This window comes from Struthio camelus, chromosome 2 (genome assembly GCF_040807025.1).
Source record: "Struthio camelus isolate bStrCam1 chromosome 2, bStrCam1.hap1, whole genome shotgun sequence".
Lineage (NCBI taxonomy): Eukaryota > Metazoa > Chordata > Aves > Struthioniformes > Struthionidae > Struthio > Struthio camelus.
This window is the reverse complement of record NC_090943.1, coordinates 144,166,795-144,188,824: the sequence shown is the minus strand read 5'-3', so window position 1 is coordinate 144,188,824 and position 22,030 is coordinate 144,166,795. Positions and strand designations below refer to the sequence as shown.

Genomic DNA, 22,030 nt, shown 5'->3' with positions numbered 1-22,030 from the left:
GGATAAAGAGTCCTTTGTCCTTCAATAAAGAGTGCTTTGTTGCAACCATGAGTAGCTGTGAAGCTAGAAATACCTGATAATAGGTTTCTCAGTCTATCAAACAAAAGCAAAACTCAGTTCAATTGCTACAACCTAACTAGAGAAATTCTAATGTAAAATCAGGCAGTTGATACAGACAAGTAATTGCTAAATGTACTTACAAGAAACTTGATGGATTTTTCAGTGTGCGAGTCTTTAAGACTCTCTTCTGTAAAGTAACTTGAGATTGAACTGAAGCACATGAACTGCAAACGCCTGGGTAAAATTATACAGTGTGTGTAACACAAAGTCATACTAGATGTTCATGATGCCTTTTAGCTTTAAGTGCCTGTGAATCCACTGAACTATATTTTTAGTACTTATTAGGAGAGTCTGGAGTGAATATGGTGTTCTGTTTGTGTGACTAGTAGTTTATCAGGCTCTTATACTTTAAGAGTTCAAAAACTACTTGTTTTATGAATGCAAGAAAGAATATATTATTACAAGATGCTACATGTGCACATAAAGTTAATACTTCATAGTGTTTGTATATGATCATGTACTTGAAAACTGGGTCACAATCTTATCAAGTATAAATATAGCTCTGTTGATAACATATGAGGATCTGGCATGGTGTATAATCACATTTCTTTACCTATGTTGCTAATAAAAGCTTTTCTTATCATGAGTGGAAAAAAATTGCAAGTTACTCCTTAATTGCTGTGCTTTTTGTTCCTCCTTGCTTTACTCTGATCAAATCAACAAGCAGTTTTGACTTTGAGATCCTGAAACGCACAACATTTGCTTTTAATGCTGCTCCCTTTCTGTTGGATCCTTTTTTCTTTTTTTTTAAGTTTGCTTGTATGTTTGTACAAAATTTAAACCATGAATTAGTCCTGTTTGATTGATGTACTTTATTGTGTAGCTATAATTTTTCCATTCTTCATAATATCTTCCTATGCAAGGGATTTCTTAGATTCGTTAGTAAAAAACCCAGCCCAACCCAACCCAAAACAAAATCTACAAACACAGTAAATTACTGGCTTGACTAAGCACTCTAACACATTGTTTGAACATTTACTGCAGCCAGACCAATTTGTGCTGTTACCTGAACCCCTCACCTTCAATATTTTTGTTTGTAGTGTTTTTTCCAAAGTATTTTTTGCATAGAGCTTGCCTAGAATCATTGTTTAACTGAAATAGCTGCACATTCAACAATAAATTTTTCAAATAATAATGAATAGTCACCTCTAAAAATCTAACAGGAGCGTAATGTTCAGTGTGTCCTTATTCTTATACTGGATAGTTATTGAAGGCAGACAAGCTTTTTCAAGTACTTCAAGGTGGCAAACAACCTAAAATTCATCAAAAATGTTACATTTATTTAATTTAAGGTTTACAGAGAGAAAGTTATCATAAGGTTTTGTGAGTAGCTTAAAATCTTTAAAGTGAAACTCCTTATTTTCCTAAATACCATGGAATAGATCTCCACTATTTGCCAAAAATGCTAGAATTGCTAGAGGACCACATCTCTGTTGTGAGTATCATTAATCTGCAATATATAAGCAACATTAGGTGTCATTTCAACACAGCGTTTAATTGAAAGCTATTTTTGCTTATTCACCCCTTTAGCCAAGGAATAACAAGCCAATATGTTTCTCCCATTTGTGTATAGAAGCTTATGACCTTGTGTTCATTGCTTTACAGAATAGGTGCAAGCTGCGATTCTCTTTTTCTAAGTATCCCTGATAAATGCTGGTTTCCAAGATTTGTCTCGTAGCGGAGTGAGTACTCGGGCCTTGTTTGAATTACTGGGAACTTACGGATTTTTGTGGCTAATAATAGATTTTTTTCCTCTTCTCTATGCTTTTAGACATGCATATGTTCTCACTTATACTGGTAAGCGCTTGCTTGGATACTATAGGAGCTCTGTCTAAAAGTTACTGTAGAAATATGTCAATACTATATTTCTTTGTTTGTTTTTTCAGGCAATGAAGAAGGCATCCAAGAGGCAGCAGAATCAGATGGTGATGCAAGGTCAGAGAAACCAGGGCAACTTACTGTGGAGACAGAAGATTGGGATGGGCCAGGTAGGAAAATACAACTGAAAACCCTGAGAAATTTTTAAACTACAAATCCCAAAGTTTGTTTTTTATGTTTTAGTATATGTGTTCTGCTTTGCATTGTTTTTCAAGTGAACTGTTTCCTTTCTGCTCCTTTGTTGTCAAGGATATCAACAGATAAATACTGAGATAAAGATCTTGAGTAAAAATTTGCTTTGGCCATACTCTTTTGTGAGTAAATTGTTTAATGTAAAATACTTTAGAGCTCCGCTTGAAATAAAATATTGCTTACAATTTTAGGGTTAATAAGTTCCCAGTTCCCTGGGTGTATTAAGGCAGAACCTTTTCTACTCTGTGTTCTGAGGCCAGAAGACCAAACACCTGTGTATCTTCTCAAGCTTTGTGCCTACATTTAGCAGCACATTTTGCTTAACAAATGGATATGATTACTACCAATATATTCAAGGGCCTCTTTTACCGGTTTTAGCTTGATATAAATCATTTGGCCATTGATTTCAATTAAAAGAGAAAATCTTAGATTGCAATCAATAAAGTGTTAGAACTTCACGTGATCATAGTGAAGATCATACTTTCTAAACATCTGTTCAATATAGATATGTAAAACTTGGCTTGGCCCATTAAAATACCTAAGGTGAAGGGATAAATTGTATTTCTGAATTAGGCAATTCTCCAATGGAATTCAGTGCAATGTTTTCATTGGGTATGGAGTGTGGAATGAATCTTAAAATCTTATATTTACTATGTTTTAATAGTGCTGCTGGGAAAACAGAGTATGTTTGGCTTCAAATACGTGAGAATAGCTGTATCTCTAATGGAAATTTTCCCTAAAAAAGATGAGCATATCAAAAAAAGAGTTCCAGAAGCATTCTATCAATAATTTATAATGCAGTAATAATATTTCATTAGAAAAATTCCTTTATTTCAATCACATTTTCATCCTTGCTTGATTTTGCAAATTACTATATGCTATTCATAAAGAGAAGAACAACACTAATGGTAATTTTCTGAAAGTAATAGCTGGAAAATGTAATGGAAACAAAAAAGAAGAAATAGTATATCTGATTATGATGATGTCATTTAAAATATTTTTAGTGATAATACACAAGTAAGTTGATATTCTGTTTGAAGCACTATGATGTTATATAAAACAAAATTTAGTATTAAAATACATCACAATACATTTAAAATAACAGAAAAAACATCTTTAGATAAAGCAGAATAGCCTTTTCCAGCTTCATTGCAGAGTTAGAGGCCCTCAGGACTTATTATTTTTTTTCTTTGTTTCATTGCAAAAAAACTCTCTCTGAAAATGGTAATCTTTTTATTACTTTTTTACTTTTATTATATTTCAATATAGTTGGATTTTTTTGGCTGTTACTATTTTTTTTTAAGAACCAACATATAGAAGTTTCAGATGCATTTTTAATAACACTAAGGCATGAAAGGGATAAGGTTGTATATTTTGATTTTTTTTTTTTTTAAATAAAATGTTGTATATGAATATTGCATGACAGTCCTGGGTGTTAAACAGTAAGATGTATGTAGCTCTTATAATCCATATTTATTGATAGCTTATATTTGGGATAAGATAGAAATCATAGCTGAATACAGAGAAATTCCTTTTGACCGTAGAAAACTGATGGCCACAAGCATGAACTCAGAAGCTTTATTTTATTTAAGTATTGGTTCATTGCAAGGGAATAATTTATATGAAAAATGGAAAGGAATGGATACACCACCACATTTCATACTCTCCATCTTGCATGCTTTCTGAAATGAATTCAGTTACTTGTTGATACGGAAAAAGCAATGATCAACAGAAGAGCATTTTCAACCATGCAATACAAGAAAAAAGATAACTTTTTCTTTCGCATCTTTGAAGAAAACAAGGTGAAATCTTTTGCTTATTCAGGGACATATGGTAGTACACCATAAACAGAACCAGTAAAAGCTTTCCTGCATCACTTTACCAACATATAATAGAGATGCGCCCTCTGAGAGTAGGTGGTCATATGTTGTTTGCGGGTCTACCTCTGATCTCCTCACTAAGAGCTCTCAGAATTCCAGCACTGGCAGTTCTGTGGGATACGAGTTGCTGTCCACTGATAATCTGAACTGTGACAATTCAAGGATTCATGTAAATGAAATTATTTGTGAAAGCTATTTTGTTATTTTAATTTTTTCTTTTTATATGGCAGGAGAGCATATTGTTATTTTCAGAGCCAGTACTTGCCAGGAAGAGTTCTGAGTTATTCATTAGTAATAACTTACTCATGGATGAGTCAAAATTAAGCTTACAGACATGAACTGAAGTTTATTTTGTTTAAAAATTTACATTGCTATATGGTTCACGTGCAATCTCAAACCTTTGTAAATAGAATATTTGTATGAAGAAAAATCTATAGTTAAATGTGCTGTAGCGTCAAACAGTTTCTGCGGAGGCAGTCTTTCAGATTACAAGATTATGTGACCTTCACTGGCTGTCAAGGACTTCATGCAGTGATGATGCCAGCACTGTGCAGTCATTAGGAGTTTTATCTGAAAATTTTGTAAACTTATTGTCGTTTTTTAAAAGTTCTTGTTAATGAGAAGAAGACTCTGTGAAATAATGGAAACTGAGGTCAATAGACCGCATACAGACACAGAGTAGAAGACCTGATCCTTTTTCCGTTATTGCTAACAGTAAAAGTCTAAGGAATAAGAAGAATCTGCACAGCAAGACTGGGCTTAAACAAATTTTATATGAAAAGATTTATTTCTTTAAAAGTGGAGAGGAAATAAAAGCATAGGTCATTTTACAGCCTCAAATGTAGTGTTTGCTATCATATGCATGCCTTGATCTGTGTAAATGTATATAGCTCTATAACCTTTATGCTGTTGCTAGGATAACAGTGCATCTGAGGCCAGTGATCAATGTTTTAACAGATAATGAACAAAAGGAGGAACTCATTCGTGTCTTCTGCAGACTATCAATCACACTAGAGAATAGGATCATTGCCTTTTAACTGTACAACTACTTTATGTAAGAGCAAAAACCTGCTAAACTTGGGGAACTGTGAACAAAACATCCTAGAGGTTACATGTGTGCAATACCAAAACTTTCTTAAAATCTTTGAAAACTAGAGATGTAAGGTTCCTAAAGTAGAATAATGCTGAACCAAACGTAAGGAAATTATATTTAATTCACCATCTTGACAGATAAAGGAAAAAGGTTTACATTACTTGCTTAGCATCTAGAGATCTTGCAAAATATTTGAATGAAGAAGGATGAATCATAACTTGGAAGTATCTAAGAGCACATTTCCCAAAAGCTTTAATAAAAGCTATAATGCTTTTATTATTTTATTGGCTTTTTAAAGTCTTTTTTATCAAAAGCTTTTATTAAAGGCTTTTATTAGTTCTGTTTCAAAGAAAATTTAAGAAAAATCCAAGTTTTAAAATCAATGGGAAAACAGGATAAATAAATACCAGGGGATATAAGCCGAATAGTAGGAATTGCAAACAGTCACTAAAAGAAAAGCATGTAAGTAAAAGTCTATGGGTAGCTTCATTAGGATAGTAACATGGCATTTGAAGACATACCAAGGAAGAATGCATGAGAAAGATTGGTCTTGATCTATTACAAGAAAGGTATAGTTGTTATAGGGGACAAAGAGTAGAGTAATTTAAGTATTTCTGATCTGCTTAAAACAGATATTTGAGATGGATAACATATTTATCTGTAAGTGATAATTGTTCTTCTACCAACAACTAATCAATATGTTAAACCTGCTTGTTCCTAGGTAATTTAAGCAGTCTGTTAGTTTGATTTTAAGTTTTGTTAGTTTGATTTTAAGTTTAAGATTTTAAGCCAGCTAGAAGTCTTGATCACAAGTCTTAATTTTGAAGAAGTTTTGAGATAATTTGGAAATCCTAGCATACTAGAGGAAAAAAATTGTGTTTAAAAAATCTAAATCTGGTATGGTCAGGATAACGATGGACTTGTCCACATGGCAGTGGTCCCAGTGGAAATAATGGGATAAGTGATGTAAAACCCTTTTATTAAAGGGAGGTTAGTATTAATGCCAATCATTATGGGAAAAATAATGAAAAAAATGAAAAAATAGGTCTTGTCAAACTAACATAGTATGTAGTGATGAGAAACAGCATACTGGTTCTCTGCAATATGTTTACAATCCAAAGAAAATATTAAATAATGGACAGATCTTGCTATTGCAGGATCTGAATTACCTGACAACTTCAGCAAAACATTAGTTTCATTATGATCAAATGTGAAAACGTGTGCTTATGAGAAGAAAATAAATGTTTTACTGTGGATGGCAGTGTGTCTGAAAAAGTCCTGGGACTTGGTGGGTCAGGGATGAGCTCCAAAAGTTAGAGTTAGGGCCAAAAGACTTATTTGGGTTCTTGGATTATTAAACCGGGTGAAATCAATTAGGAATAGAGAGGTTAACTTGCTTTTCTAGGTAGCACAATTGTTTGATGCTGGAACAGTATTCTTTTTCTAGCATTCCGAGTTTGTGAAAGATGTTGAAAATTTGACACAGGTTCAGAGAAGAGGCACTAGAATGTTTAAAGGACTGGAAAACATGGTAGCATTATGAAAAAGTCTATGAAAAGGTCTGTTTATTTTGTCAAAGAAAATATTGAGGGACAGCCTGATTACTATGACTTCCAAAGTTGAGTGGAAATGTGATAACAATAAGCACCTTATTTTAGCAAAGGAATCAGAAGATCAAACGGATGTTGAAGCTCCACGGTTTTGAACACAAAGAATAGACTTTAATGCTTAAGGAGTTAATGACTAGAACATTTTATGAAAGGTCACTGTAGATTTTTGTCATTAGAAATATTACATACAGGATAAGATATTTTTCTGGAGCACATGATCTGGTTTTATAATAAATACTTTATTTTTAAGTGGGATAGATTAACCGAAGTCAACCTGTCTTCTACAGGATCAGAAGTCAGACTGGCTGAGCACAGTAATTACTTATAACTTAAAATGAATGAATAAATGAATACAATACATATTAGTTTTATAAATATTGTACACTTCAGATGCATTTTCTAATGATTTAGTACCAGAAGTGCTCCACACCAGTCAATTTCTTTTCTTTTTTTTTTTTTTTTTTAATTTATCCAGAAATGGAGTACACAAGTTTTATTAGGAACGGTAACTTTTCTGTGCCCTTTTAGGTTCTATGCTATTGTTCTCTAGTGATGGAGTAAAACATTGCAGCAGAAGACATTCATACCTAATTGGTGAATAATATGTAAGGCAAGGTTTTTTCGTTGTAGACAAATCAAAAGATTCTTTCATTGTAGACAAATGGGACATGATTTTCAAGATCTGACCAACTCAGCCAAAATGAAATTTTCAAAACCCGCTTCACCGTCCTGTGTGCTCAGTTCTTTTGGCAGCCCTTTCTTCTCACAGAGGTCCAGTAACCGTTGCTGAAATTGTATCTGGAGGGTATCTTTTAAGAATAAGTGAAATATTCTGTCTTAACAGTTGGGGAACTGAGGACAGGACATTTACAAATGTGAAATTGATGCCACTCAAAAAAGTCAGGTCCAAAAGAGAAATTGGATCTAACTCTTTTACCGACTTTGTTCTCTCTGTGGACACTTACTTTCATGGCAACAACAGAACACAGTTTTCTTACAGAACATGTTGATTTTATGAGTTAGATAGTCTTGAAAATCAGGCTTAAATTCTTTTGAACTGTTTCTGAATTTTTCTTGGAAAAGAAGAGAAGATGATTTGTTCCTACATCCAGAATGAAAAAATACGCAGTGGAAAATAAGACTAAAAACTCTTGTGGTCACTTTATTTTTATTTTTATTTTTATTTTTATTTTTATTGTTTGCATTCATCTGCACATAAAGTGAAAGTTTCCGATGTGTAAAATTCTGCCTCCAGTAAATCAACAGAGCTTTTGCTATTGATAACAGTAAGGAAGGCTGAAGTAACAGCTCCTGCTAAATCTCTGGAGGCTCGTCATAACGTGTGTGCATATAGCAAAGAACTGTTAAAGAAAAGTATGAAGACTAATTAAATATAGCACAGAACAATTTCTTTTTCTTAACCATTGTAGGTTGATGCTATTTTTTACAGTGTGTTAGAAAATACAAGGAAGAAAAAAGTAAATAGCAAATTAAATAGTGCTTTAAAATAATGGCATGCTATGTGCTATGCTGCTATTAATGTTTATTGAAAGATACAGTCATTTATGTGAATTCTACAGTGTTTCTTCAGGAGGATGTGGGTCAGAAAGGTTCTAGTGAACAATTCACATGCTAAGTTCACATTTCTACCTGTTATAAAGGTAGTTTGAAAAGCTTTTCTGGACAGATTTCCTGTAACCACTCGTAAGAATCACTGTAAATATGTACTGATTGTTGGGCTGGCTCCACATTATTTATCAGTGCTATAAACGGTTTGGGTTACAAGGCAGAAGTATGTAAGATGGAATGGAATGGTTCGTAGACCACTATGAGATGTAAACAGACACTAATGATAGTCCTTTTTTTTTTTTCCCCTTTTTTCCTCTTTTTTTCTTTCTTTTCTCTTTCTTTCTGTCTTTTTAAGCAAGTCCTAAGAAGGACTTGGAGATTACTGTCCTGATTTCATTTCTTTTTTGATTGGGGAAATGTGGTAGATATAAGATCTTGGAAATGCTATTTGATGTAAATTAACAAAAATCCATGAAACATAGTTAACCATAGATATAGTCTGACAGTAAGAAGAATATTGTGAAGAAGCAGAGGAAATCATAGAATGACTGTGTGTTACTCTGACAGTGAATCGGTATTATCTCTGCTATCAGATAATGCAGTTATCATTAATTTTCACATTTGCATTTCAATCTTTGGAAGGAAATGACTCTTGCCGGATGAAGATAAGAGCTCTGTACCACTATAATGAACCATCATTTTATCCTGATGCTTTGTATCCATATGAAAATGAGGCTGGGTAGTGGTGTGGTATGTAAGGAGGGGGTTTGGGGGGGGGTCATAGAAACATTATAACAAAGTGTCAAAATCACTACAGACTTTTGGAGCCCTTTATGAAACAAGAGACAACCTAAATAAATCTTCTGTAGTGAAGTGGATATTGGATTAAAAGCAGAAAGCCCGTACTGGGAGTGGCGAAGGGACCTTGGAGGAAGAGAGAAAAAATTCTGTGAATCTTAATCCAGGTTCCATCATTAGTTTGGAACTAGGAGGACGTCATGCAGACTCAGAATGGCAAAAGTATGGTGGTAATAGTCATCAGGTTAACCCTTGCTCTGCAGGTCACATTTTGACATTTGAATTCTATGGTCAGGTATGCACTGGAAACGGAGAGAAAGGTCAATGAAGGAAGTGCTAGTGGACCACTGTCTTTGTGGTCTGGATTCTGATACTGGAGCTGTTTTAAGAGGTCACCGTACCTGTGTTATTAAATTTAGGATTTCAAATTATTCTCACTCTAATACATAGAACTGATGCAGGTCTTCAAGGACTGTAGTGTTCCCGGTCCTTTTTCATGTATAACACAGATATATACTGAAACCTGAAACTCTCTGTAGAGAACTCTGTAGGGCATTGTTCTCTTTTAGGTCTGGTTGACTAAAACCATTGTTTCCCAAGTAGTCTTTGTCTATATTCAACTCATTTGACCTTAATGGTGTACTTAGTGCCTGTGATTTACAGACTCTGTCCTTACATCATTGGGCCTCACTGCGAAACTTCTGCTAAAAGCATGAGATCTTGAGGTTTATTTTTTTGTAAACAAAAGCTGAGAGTGTAATATCATCACGTGATTGTAAGAGCTGATACTGTAAAACAGTCATTCTTAGTATATAACATGTGACTGATTGTAGAAGCCCCAGGATATTTAAATTGCCAGTGGCTAGCTCCTGGTAGCCCTTTTTCCAGGGGCAGTTCTTGAATTGAATTATTGAATTATAGGCTGTGGGGTGAATTATTCTGAGGGCTGCAGCAGCCTCCTTCCTCCTGCAGACCTTCCCAGCGGCCCTGCCTCTCTCCTCTGACAGGATGAACATGTTCCTATCTCTTCATGAGAAGATGCAGGGGCTAGCAGCTGTAAGAAAAAATAGGCTACACCTGTGTTAGTAAATTCAGTGTTGACAGAGACCAAATAGTGTATACTAATGAAGTGTTGAACTGGTCCCTGGCATGGTTTTGTTTCAGGCCAACTGACAGTCTTCCCAAGTAATTCCCATTTAGAGTTTAGGGAGCGTTCTCAAAAGGTAGTTTGCATGCAGTGACCTATTTAAAGCCTAAGCAAGTTTCCCAGCGCTTAGGTGTGGTCCGTTCCCTAGTATTTGGCCTCAATGCCCAGAAACGTTCCTTGGCACATGTAATTAACCTTCCTTTACCTTTAAGGGACCTAATCACTACATAAATGGGCTGTTCCTTCAGGACAACTGATCTTGCTAGCAGACTGTTCTCTGCACAGGCCCGAAAGATGAGAAACTGAGAATGGCTATGTGAACTAACATGTAAGTAGTGACCTGATCTTTGCTACTCTCTTTTGCACATTCACCTTTAATTTTTGTGGGTAACAGGCTATTGTGTGACCTACTAAGCATGTGTAATGGATGTGATCATGTTATGAAGACTCTTCATTTTCTGGCTAAACCTGACAAGATAAAATGTTACCCATTAGCTGGAAATGCTGATCACTCAGGCTTTAAGAGAAAATTGAGTCATAATGCAGTTCCCATCGAATCAAGTGAATAGACAATACTAATATTGAAAACTATGAGATACTTGCTATCTTGATGTTACTCTTTGTTATGGTAACTTTTATAGCTGCATGTCATGATTTAAGGTGCTAGTAGAATTGTGTAAACTTGGAGATAAGCATTACCTAATTTGACTTGAGCGTAAAATATCAATAAGCATCAGGTTCATCAGGGAATATTGAGCCTTTGTCAGGCATTCGAAATGTTTTGTCATTTCACAGAATCACAGAACGATTGAGGTTGGAAAGGACCTCTGGAGATCATCTAGTCCAACCTCCCTGCTCAAGCAGGGTCATCTAAAGCACATTGCCCAGTATCGCGTCCAGGCAGATTTTGAATATCTCCAGCGAAGGAGACTCCACTACCTCTCTGGGCAACCTGTTCCAATGCTCTGTCACCCTCACAGTGAAGAAGTTTTTTCTCAGGTCCAGATGGAACTTCCTGTGCTTCAGTTTCTGCCCGTTGCCTCTTGTCCTGTTGCTGGGCACCATGGAGAAGAGGCTGGCCCCATCCTCTTGACACCCTCCCTTCAGCTACTTGTGCACACTGATGAGATCCCCTCTCAGTCTTCTCCAGGCTAAACAGGCCCAGCTCTCTCAGCCTTTCTTCATATGACACATGCTCCAGCCCTCTAATCATCTTTGTAGCCCTCCGCTGGACTCTCTCCAGTAGTGCCACGTCTCTCTTGTACTGGGGAGCCCAGAACTGGGCACAGTACTCCAGATGTGGCCTCCCCAGGGCTGAGTAGAGAGGGAGGATCACCTCCCTCCACCTGCTGGCAACACTCTGCCTCATGCACCCCAGGAGACCATTGGCCTTCTTGGCCACCAGGGCTCACTGCTGGCTCATGTTTAACTTGTCCACCAGGACTCCCAGGTCCTTCTCTGCAGAGCTGCTTTCCAGCAGGTCAACCCCCAGCCTGTACTGCTGCCTGGCGTTATTCCTCCCCAGGTGCAGGACCCTGCACTTGCCTTTGTTGAACTTCATGAGGTTCCTCTCCGCCCACCTCTCCAGCCTGTCCAGGTCCCTCTGAAGGGCAGCACAGTCTTCTGGTGTGTCAGCCTCTCCCCCCAGTTTAGTATCATCAGCAAGCTTGCTGAGGGTGCACTCTGTCCCTTCCTCCAGGTCATCGATGAATACACTGAACAAGACTGGGCCCAGTACTGACCCCTGGGGGACACCACTAGCTGCAGGCCTCCACCTAGACTCTGTGCCACTGACCACAACCCTCTGAGCTCTGCCATCCAGCCAGTTCTCAGTCTGCCTCACCATCCACTCGTCTAGCCCACACTTCCTGAGTTTCCCTGTGAGGATGTGATGGGAGACAGTGTCAGAAGCCTTGCTGAAGTCCAGGTAGACAAGATCCACTGCTCTGCCCTCATCTCCCCAGCCAGTCATTCCCTCCGAGAAGGCTATCGGATTGGTCAAGCATGATTTCCCTTTGGTGAATCTGTGCTAACTAGCCCTCATCAGCTTATTATGACCTCATTTGACATTTGCTTATCATTGTCTCATGCGATTAATGTATATATGTGAATTTAAATTTCATTTCAAAATCAGGTGCTGTAGAAATGATTCTGATTTAGAAGTAACGTTTTTTTATTTTTTTCTAAGGACATTTTATATTCCTAGAAGTTTAATTTTATTTAAACAAATATTCTTTTAGAAAATTTTCAAATGCAACACTTCCTTTTTATGCTAATCAAATATTTCAGAAAGGTGAAACTGTCTAGAACATGGAAGTATGTTATTTTTAGTTTGGTAGTAATTAATATTTCTGGGCCTTTATTTACCCATTTGACAAAGCAAGGCTTTTCTTGTTCAGTGTTAGGTGTAAATTATTATTTGGAACTATTTTTATCTGTAAGCGGGCAAGTTTCTAGGCTAACTAGATCTAAAATTGATCCAATATCTTCCTAAATTCTTTTATTCACTTCCATGTATGTTCAGTGAGAGGGAAGAACATTGGCCTGAGTCGTAAAAGGCAATGAACTCTGAATGAAAAGTGATTAGAAATGCATTCTATTTTGATTGGCATTTATGTTTCAAGCACAAAAGACTTCTTGTTCTCTGAAAAAGTTGATAGCTGGGAAAGGCATGTGCAAGGGACAAATGATCAGATTCACTAGGTGCTTCACTTTGGGCATGATATGTTATATAGTGGGTATTATGTAAAGTACAAATCCCTGTAGGTCACACTGTGAAGGACTCCTACTCTGTGAAATTCTTCAGGGAATCAATGAACATCTGCATTACAATACAGTGTTTCTTGTAGTTTCATGCACCAAGGGACCTGCAGAGGCTGGCAGAAAGCTTTGCACTTTTCGGCTGTCTCCACTGTAGTTTGGTCATAAAGGCAATCTAACACCCTGGTAATTGCAAAGGACTAGGAAACAATGTGTGTTTTTGGAAACAGATGGGGTGAGAATCAAAAGGGACATGTAATTGGTCCACAACTATTTTGCTCTTTGTTGTGTTTTCCTCATTAATTCAGCTAAGATTATTGCATGCAGAATACTGCGTAGCAACACTGCCTTGAACAATCGAAGGACGGATGTGTTAATACATTGAACTATATACACAACACAGAGTTATTTACCATGCAAAGCTACAGTCCAGCAGTTGAATGCAAGCACCTAGTGAGAGATGCTAGATTTATTTCTTAAATTGGCAGTTTTCAGTTAGTTTCAGGGATATATCCTGTGTTTAGCATATCATTAAAGAAAATATTTTGATTTTCAAAATCCATTTTCCTCCTACCCCTCTGAAAGTTGCTTTATCTGCTCTCTGTTAAGACGTCATAACAAAGAAGTTGGAATAACGTAATGAAAACAATAAAACGTTGTCATCAGGAACCATTGTACCTCCATTTAAAAGAACCAGCTTTTGCTGGAAGTAAAAATTTAATGCAACATGTCGGTGATAAACTGGATACTGATATTTACCCAATAAAATTACACAATCAGTTCAGAATGATTGTGAGCCCTGAAAGGGTGCTAGACAGAGTTGGCATGGAATTGAGAGAAAGTCCTAAGGACAAAATTCCTATTGGTGTTCTGTGTTTAGTTCAATCAGACCCATATTAGCCCTGAATAAGATTTTAAGATTTGAGGTAATTTTTCAAATGCGACTGCTCAAAAGTGTTTTAGTTTTTCTAAATGTGCTTACAGATTTTGATTTTGATCTAAGTATGTCCAGTACAGTTTAAAATAAGAATAATCTTCAGAGAATGTTCTTGTGTTATCAACCCTGAAAATACCTACATTACAGCCTTTTGTTTTTGACTTCCTTGTATTGTGTGACTGGTAACGTGTGTAGCTTCAGAGCTTTCCAAGTGTGTTAATAATATTCAGGGATGATTATAAAATATTTTTTATCTTTCATATTTGTGCATAAGATAGTCAGTCATCCATAGCTCTGTTTTCCGGGGCGGGGGAGCAACCAGTCCAGTAAATCTATTGCGTCTTTTATGATATGTTATAAAAGCAATGAAGAGGTATCAAATTGTTCTATCATTCCTTACCCTTAGTCTCCTTTATCCTTTGTCTCCCTCAAGACCCCTAAATGGTGTAATCATGCCAGCGAAAATGAACAATCATACTTGACTTTAAAATATATTCTTGAGAATTGCAGGTAGAAAAACTTGCCGCCATGTTACATAGTTAAATCTTGAGTAAGTACTGTAAGACTGGGCTATGCCAGGAAGAAAGATTAGATGGTAGACTTCAAAGATGGAGAATAAAGTGGTAGGATCATATTTTACTTAGAGAAAATACTCAAGGTGGGTTGATTAATGTCTATGTTTTTCTTAATTTTATGTAAATATAGTTGCACTGAAATTAAAGATGTTTCATCAGCATAAAACTATGATGATTGATTATTATGGATAATTTAGAAAGATGTACACTATGAACAGAATGTTCAACAGTGGAGCATATATACATTTTGGGTTGGCTGATTCTTAAAGAAGACTTAGCTTTTGAATTACATCATTGTGTGAAAATAAGACTTTATTAAGTTATCCGAAGTTTGATACTCATATTGTGGTGCCAAAACCACTAATCAGTACAGAAATCTTTGGCCTTCTTTCATAAATAAATATTAGTTCTTATATAAAATGAGATTGTCTGGACAGCACTCACGATTAGCATTCACCAAGAGAGTTTTCTTAGGTGTAGAGCAGTCTTGTTTCCAAAGTTTACTTAAATGCGACATTGTAAATACTTCAAAATGTTTAATATGTTCTGATAAAATAATATATCATTTTAAACTTTATCTAACGCTTTAATTATTGTGATCTGTACTTTATGGACTTTTATTGACTTTCAGAAAAGCCTTTTTTTCCCATAGAATTGCTCAGCACTGGATATTGACTACTTTTCAAAGTATGTATTGGATCTCAACTTGTCATGGAAATTTTCTTTAAGAGGTACTCTCTAAATATATGCCTGTTTCTAGCAGCAGAAAAAAAAAAAACAAGCCTACAACAAAACAACAGATATTTTGGTGTGCTGCAGTCCGATAAGAGCTAGCATTTAGCTTAATTACTATATCCATAACATTTTAGCCATCAAATTTTGAGCCTCTTCCAAGGAAATTATTTTTCTCTCATCTTGTCCTGCTAATCCTTGTTTTAATAGTTACAACTTAGTTAATTTTCTTTTCTGTATCTTCATGCTACAATGTGTGAATCATCTGGAATCGAAGAATGGTATGATAAGGTTGTTGAGAGGGATGTGAGTGGGAGAGGAACAATGTAGAATTTAAAGCGCTATACATGCCAGAGGACATCTGTAGGGGACACTGGAGAAGTGTACTTGCATATAAGGATGATGCCTTCAAACATGTGACCTGACAGGACAGTGGAGAATGAGGAGCATTGAACTCTGTCCTTCATGGCATATTAGTAAGATTCAGGTTACTTTGTTAATAGTCTGTATGAATATTTCTGATTACCGAAAAACCATTCTCCTTTAGTTGTACCTCTGATCAATATGTTTTACGATGCATATAGATAACCTTGATGCGATAGCTTGATAGTTCCTGCTGATTCATTGATTTCAGAACATGGTACACCATATTCTACACGCAGGGAAACTGAGTTGTGAAATTAAATTATATTCTAATAGTACTTAGAAACTGTGCTTCTCCTTATTAAAAAGCCTATTACTGCTTACTTTTTTATTTTTCACGCAAAAGAAGAAGATCACTTGTGTATGTAACAAAGCATGCCATATTACTTTCACTGTTTCTCAGTTTCTGGGATCACTGTCCTAGAAAAATGCTATGTGCATTTCCCTGAAGCTTGGACATATCGTGATGCTTATCTAAAGAGAAAAATGATATACTTTTAAAAGAAAAATGCTGACCTAGTTAGTGAGGCTGAAACCATTCATTAATTAGAAGTCATAATTGCAATTACATGGTAAAATTAATTTATCACGAAAATAATCCTATCAATTTTCCTTTTTTGGAAAAATGGAACCAAATGATTTTAGCAGCCCATATTGCTTAAGGCTGATATGACAGTGATACTGGTTTAGAGTGAATAAAGTAATCAAATTCTGTTTTAAAGATCTGAAATTCTGGGACTACATCAATTGCAGTTTTGATATTATATAAGTTTCACTTGCACTTTAATTTTGTAATTACATATAATATATAAAGCATATATACACAGATAAATGCATAAAAGGAAAATAGTGTGCCGAAACTTAAAAAGAGTGAATTGAAGATAACACAGCACGTAATATATAGAAAAACTCATGTAATATGGCAAGTGTGCTACAGTGTATGAAACTCAGAATGCCTTTTCTACCCTCAGGCTATTTAGACGTCCTTGATATTCAAATCTTAATGTACATTAAATGGAATTTAAGGAGGTCCACCTTGCTGGACCTCAGGCAGACTTAGCAAGTAGTCCTCCTTAGGGATATCACTTTTATGTATATATTTGCAAAGATGTTATAGCCATGAAATATAGTCCTTTGATGACATCATAACTGTGAAATATGACTTTATTTTCCTCACCAGCAGTGAGAACTTGCCTTTATCTATATGAAGCAGTCTGTGTGCATAAATAAAGAATACCAGATACTAAAGTTACCTGCTGTAATCCAACATGGCTGCCATCCGTGGGAATACTCCTCACTTCGGGTGATGCCATGTGGGATTCACTCAGTGGGACCATTTGCAGAGTTTGATACTTTCAGATGTGACTAAGCTTAGCATAGTCTTCTCCCCAAAGCTGTTTAATAACCACTGTAGGTACTGTTAGGCAGCTACATGTCCAAATTCAGCAATTACTTACTCTGATAAATTCTAATAGGGGACAGAATTTCATTATTTTATCTGAAGGTATTCAAACTTTGTCTCTCTTTCCATTTCATAATCTCGAAATATATCCTTAAAATTTCTGGCCCTGTTGAAGTAAATAGCAAAATACACATTGATCTCAACATAGTTAGTACATCAGCCATTTATATCCGTTAGATAAGTGCATGTATCATTTGTATGAAACTCACAAATACACTTTGTAAGAGGAAGACTGTTCCCCACAGTCTTCAGGGGGCTGTCCATCAACCAAGGACTTTTTTTGTTGTTAATGGGAGGTAGAAGCAAGAATATTTCTGAGCATTTGAAAATGTCTCCAGGGGAAGGAGTTCATAGAACAGTGCAAGAAATGCATGCTTTTTCCAGGCTGACCAGGCATTTCTGATTTAAAGATAGGATCACTAAGTCTTCTGATCACCTTGAGGAAAAAAAAAAAATCTATGTTTATAAGAATGCTTTTGGTCTTAGAGATGCCTGTCCTGCAAAGCATTTATGAACTTTCAATTTAATGCGTATAAGCATGCCATTGAACAAACAAAGGACTACTCACATGCGTTAAGTTAAACGTACATATGTTGGTAGCATTGAGGCCTTAGGTCATAAGCTCTTCCAGGCAGTTGTACTTTTTACATACTAACAAATTGTTAGCGTGCATATATCAATAGTGCTGCAATTCTAAGCAAAGCTAAAGGTGCCTTTCTGCTGCTGTGACAATGCAAAGGGGTCTTAAAGTATATGTAGATTACCTTTAGTAAGATGCTGAATTCTGAATACAATGATGAAAGAATTCAAATTGTAACTTCTTGAGTTTCTGTTAATTACAGAACATTCTTTCATTGATTTACTGGGTTTTCTAAATTCCTTGCCTCGTATTTAAAAAAAAAAAAATTAAAATGCTTACATTAATATCCAAGATGTTTTGTCTTCTTTTATATGTTTTAAAAAATTTATAAGTTTTTCTTTTGAGAAGTGAAAGATAGGTCTTGAAGCTGCTGTTAAACTTTAAGTTTTATTTCGTGGTGGCTATTCATTGTTGGTGGTGGGATAGTGAGACCTTATGTAACACATTAATTTTTTTTAAATAATAACTCATTCAGATCCTGCAATCCTGTTGTTTGTTGCTGTTAAAAAAAAAAAAAAAAAAAGCCCTTCATATTTCATGTCTTTGATTACAGCTGTGAAATACAACCTTTTGATGCCATAATACATGAGACATGACCTTATTTTATTAGATGGTAGTGATATTTTTGCAGTAACTATTATTTATGTATATGAATATAGATATTATGCATAGAGACTGGTTGAAAGGAGAACGGGACCAGCAGTAGGAAAGAATTATGATATATAATGTCCAAAACGTTCCCGAGGACAAATCTTTCCTTCAAGGAAACAGTTAATATTTGTTTCATTATCTTTTACATTTCTTATGAAAGTAAAGTGCCATAAACCTGACTAAAAAAGTGTTCTGAAAGAGAATGTGTAAAGCAGCAGTGGCTCTTAGTTTCTTCTGACTATGGGTTGAATCTAATGTCTATTGTTTTAATTATTAGCAAAGTCCAAGCAATATTTTAGAATTATGACTATTTTCTTGATGTTTTTCTCTAGCATCAGTTGATAAACTAAATCTTACTGCAGCAGTTAAGGGGAGTAAAAGAAAATTTACCCTTTCTAAGCTCTTATTTTCTCTTTGTGAGTTTCTTAATTTTAATTATGATCCATTCTGTTTATGTTTTTCATCAGCTTTGTTTTCTCAAATTCTCTTTTGTACAGACACTATCTGCTGCTCATCTTTTGCCTTCCTTATGTAATAATTTTAACAAAGCTAGTCCATATGTAGTGCTTTTAATTAGCTTAGCCTTGTAGCTGTGCATTGTGATATAGAAGACATGAGATCACTTACTTGAACAATGTTACTTCGTATGAGAAGTGTGGCAGCTAACTTTAAATGTGGTTCTGTTTTTTAATAGTGGTCCAGTGTTACTTGCTATATTTGTTATCCCTACCTTTTTGCCTGCACTTATGTTCTGCCTCACATATGCACACTGTAACAGCAGAATGGTTAAAGAGTTGCCGGTCCAGTGGTGCTTACTGGAGCAAATACCTTTACAATTTGGTTCCTTACGATTCGCACAAATATATGCAGCAAAGAGCCAGTTTCTCCAATGTAGTAGTATACATGTACTGAAAAATTGTAATTTTCATCTTCAAGTTCTGTTTCCTTAAAAAAAGGAAAGGAAGCTTTTTGTGCTTTCTGTTCCCTTTTCATCCATCATAATTTCTGATCATCTCCTTTTATATTCCTGCTCTGATTTCATTCATGGGCTTCATTTTTGCTCTGCTCTGTATTCATTCTCTTTCTGTCATTTATTTCCTCTGAATCTGTTAAAGTCGTTTTTCCATGTGGTGTGTATCGATCATACATTATAAAATATTTCAGTTTTCTCTTCAAGCACCCCAAATTTATTTACCTATTTTTCTAGGGTTGGATACAGTGTTTCCTAAGGAATTTATCAAGGCGAGCGTAGGAAGAAATGAGCACACTATTACTATTCTTGATTTTGCTGTATTTTTAAAGAGCCTCTGCTGGTGTTCATTTGATTTTTTTCTTCTCAGTTATATATATATATATAACATACACGTATGTATCATCAATTCAGTGAAAACACCACAGAGAAAATGAATTTTATGAAATTGGGAGGAAGTTTGCAGCAAACAGTGGGTTATATTGGTGTTACATAGCTATCTCATCAAAAGGTAGCAAATGCACAAGACCTTTTGCACTTTTCAATTTGAAAGAAAATGATTTCATTAGAAAAAAAGAACCATCACTCTGGATGCTGGAGAATGCCAGAGCCTGATGAAACCAGCTGAAGAGACAAACTGAGTGTACGGATGCAGATTAGCCTTCAGAAGATGAGGGTGTAAAAGGGATTTAATGGTAGGATGGATTATAGAAATCCTTGTAACAATGTTAAATAATTATAGTTCCAGCCGAGATCAAAGCAGCGCTGATTGAACCCCCTCAAGCTGTTAACACGGAGTATCTTGAAGAAAAAAAAAAAAACCCTCTGAGATTGGTCAGCCTGTGCTGACAGTGTCCTCTGATCTGGGGAACTTCTAGCTATATTGAAGGTACAAGTTGTGGGGGAGGGAAGGATGGAAGGGAGACTTTATTGGTATGAGTAGGATATTTGGGAAGTTTTTTGTCTTTTTTAAGGGAAGAGGAAAAGGTATTAGAACTAATGTTACTGACGTTCACACGCTGATTGAAATTGTTGTAAACTTGTACACAATTGGCTTCTTGCCATATTGGAAAAAGGATTAAATTTCTTCAGCAGAACTGTGGTCTGTAACAGAAAATGATTAGACCCTTTTTTTTTTGACTTCCTTTTAAACTGCAGTTCCTATATACCTACCTGCCCAGCAACAACTATTAGTAGTGATAACTGAAGAATGCCTTTGTAGTAGTGAGACTTAGCTGCAGGCAGGGAGTACAGTTGCTATGCCTGTTCAGCAGCATTAAACGTTTATTCTCATTGCCTTGCCTTCCTGGCATTCATGCCTGGAGGATTATGCTTATGCCTCTATTAACAAAAAAGAAAAGTCAAAGTGAAATCCTTGTGGTTTGGTGGCATACTAACTCACTTGTGGCATAGCCAAAGCTGTTTTCTTTTATATAGCTGTCTGTAAAGTGCGGCACATATAGTTTGTTTGAAAGGAAAATGTATAACTTCGGATGTGTTGAGAAAAATGTCCAGGGATAGCCTGTTGGTAATGTCACAGATTTTTCCTTTTTCTGTGTAAAGTATTCTGTGTTCAGTTGAAAACAGAATGGTAGAGCATAAAATAGATTAGTAATGAAGAACTGGAGTGGAAATGACAGCTTATGGAGTAGATCTATCTGAAGGAATGATTTCATCTAGCCCACTTTTGTTTTGTATTGTGGCTTTGTGCTGGGGTTGCAGGTGAGAGAGAACAGCCATCACTGACACGGCATAAAGTGTTACAGCTGTCAGACACCTCCTCTTGGGCATAGCCATGTAGGAGGAGAAGGAGGTGCTTCTGCAAGACATCCTCATCTGCATGAGAGGAAGACTTTGTTGTCACAGAGAGTTTGCCAGTGAGTGGCCTGAAATTGACATTAGACCTGTAGTTCTGGAAAGATTAAAATAACCTTTTAAGAAAAAGAGCTATCTCTCTCTCTGAGTCTCTCTCTCTTTAGATGTATAAATATGCATATGGCTTTATGTTTATACAAGCATGAATATTCCCACTCAATACACCCCGTATACTAAATGCTAGTCAGAGAGTATTTCAAAGAACTGCTTTGTATTTCAGAGAACAGTGACGCATGACCAAACCCAAAACCTTGTATCTGATTACTGCATAAGAAGAGGTAATAATATTTTCCAAATTTTTTAGGTAGAAGTTTGTATCAAATGCTACTACTCTTTTTAAGTCTCAAGGATAGTTTGGCTTTGGATTATAAACTGCTGGATATGAACTTTTTATGGAATTCTGTTAGCCTGTTAACCTAGGTAAGCTTTTTCTTGTTTGCTTAAAAACTGAGTTATCACCCTCTAAATGAGGGGAGAAGAAGAGTTAGGGGAGCCTTAAATAAGTCTGTATACCTTGCATACCTTCATCCCTGGATGAAGACACTTGAATGGCACCATCTGCAAGGCTTCTTGTGATTTTTTCTGGAAGAGTGTGACAGGCATCTCAAAGCCTCTGCAGAAGCATACAGTTACAAGTTTAGGGTCTTTGTTGTCCTGACCAAATGCTATGGAGAACGTGGTAGCCTTTTTTCTGGTGATCTTTTGTAGCATTGTCTCA

At 35.9% G+C, this 22,030-nt stretch overlaps 1 protein-coding gene across 2 annotated transcripts in view; it reads left to right on the top strand.

Annotated features, from left to right (window-relative positions):
- Positions 1 to 22,030, top strand: part of ZFPM2 (zinc finger protein, FOG family member 2) — a 317,757-nt gene that overhangs the window by 78,312 nt on the left and 217,415 nt on the right. For both annotated transcript variants that reach the window (XM_068932841.1, XM_068932840.1), the window contains exon 3: positions 2,007 to 2,108. In XM_068932841.1, coding sequence (XP_068788942.1) covers positions 2,007 to 2,108 — 102 coding nt within the window. The remainder of the gene's footprint in view (positions 1 to 2,006; positions 2,109 to 22,030) is intronic.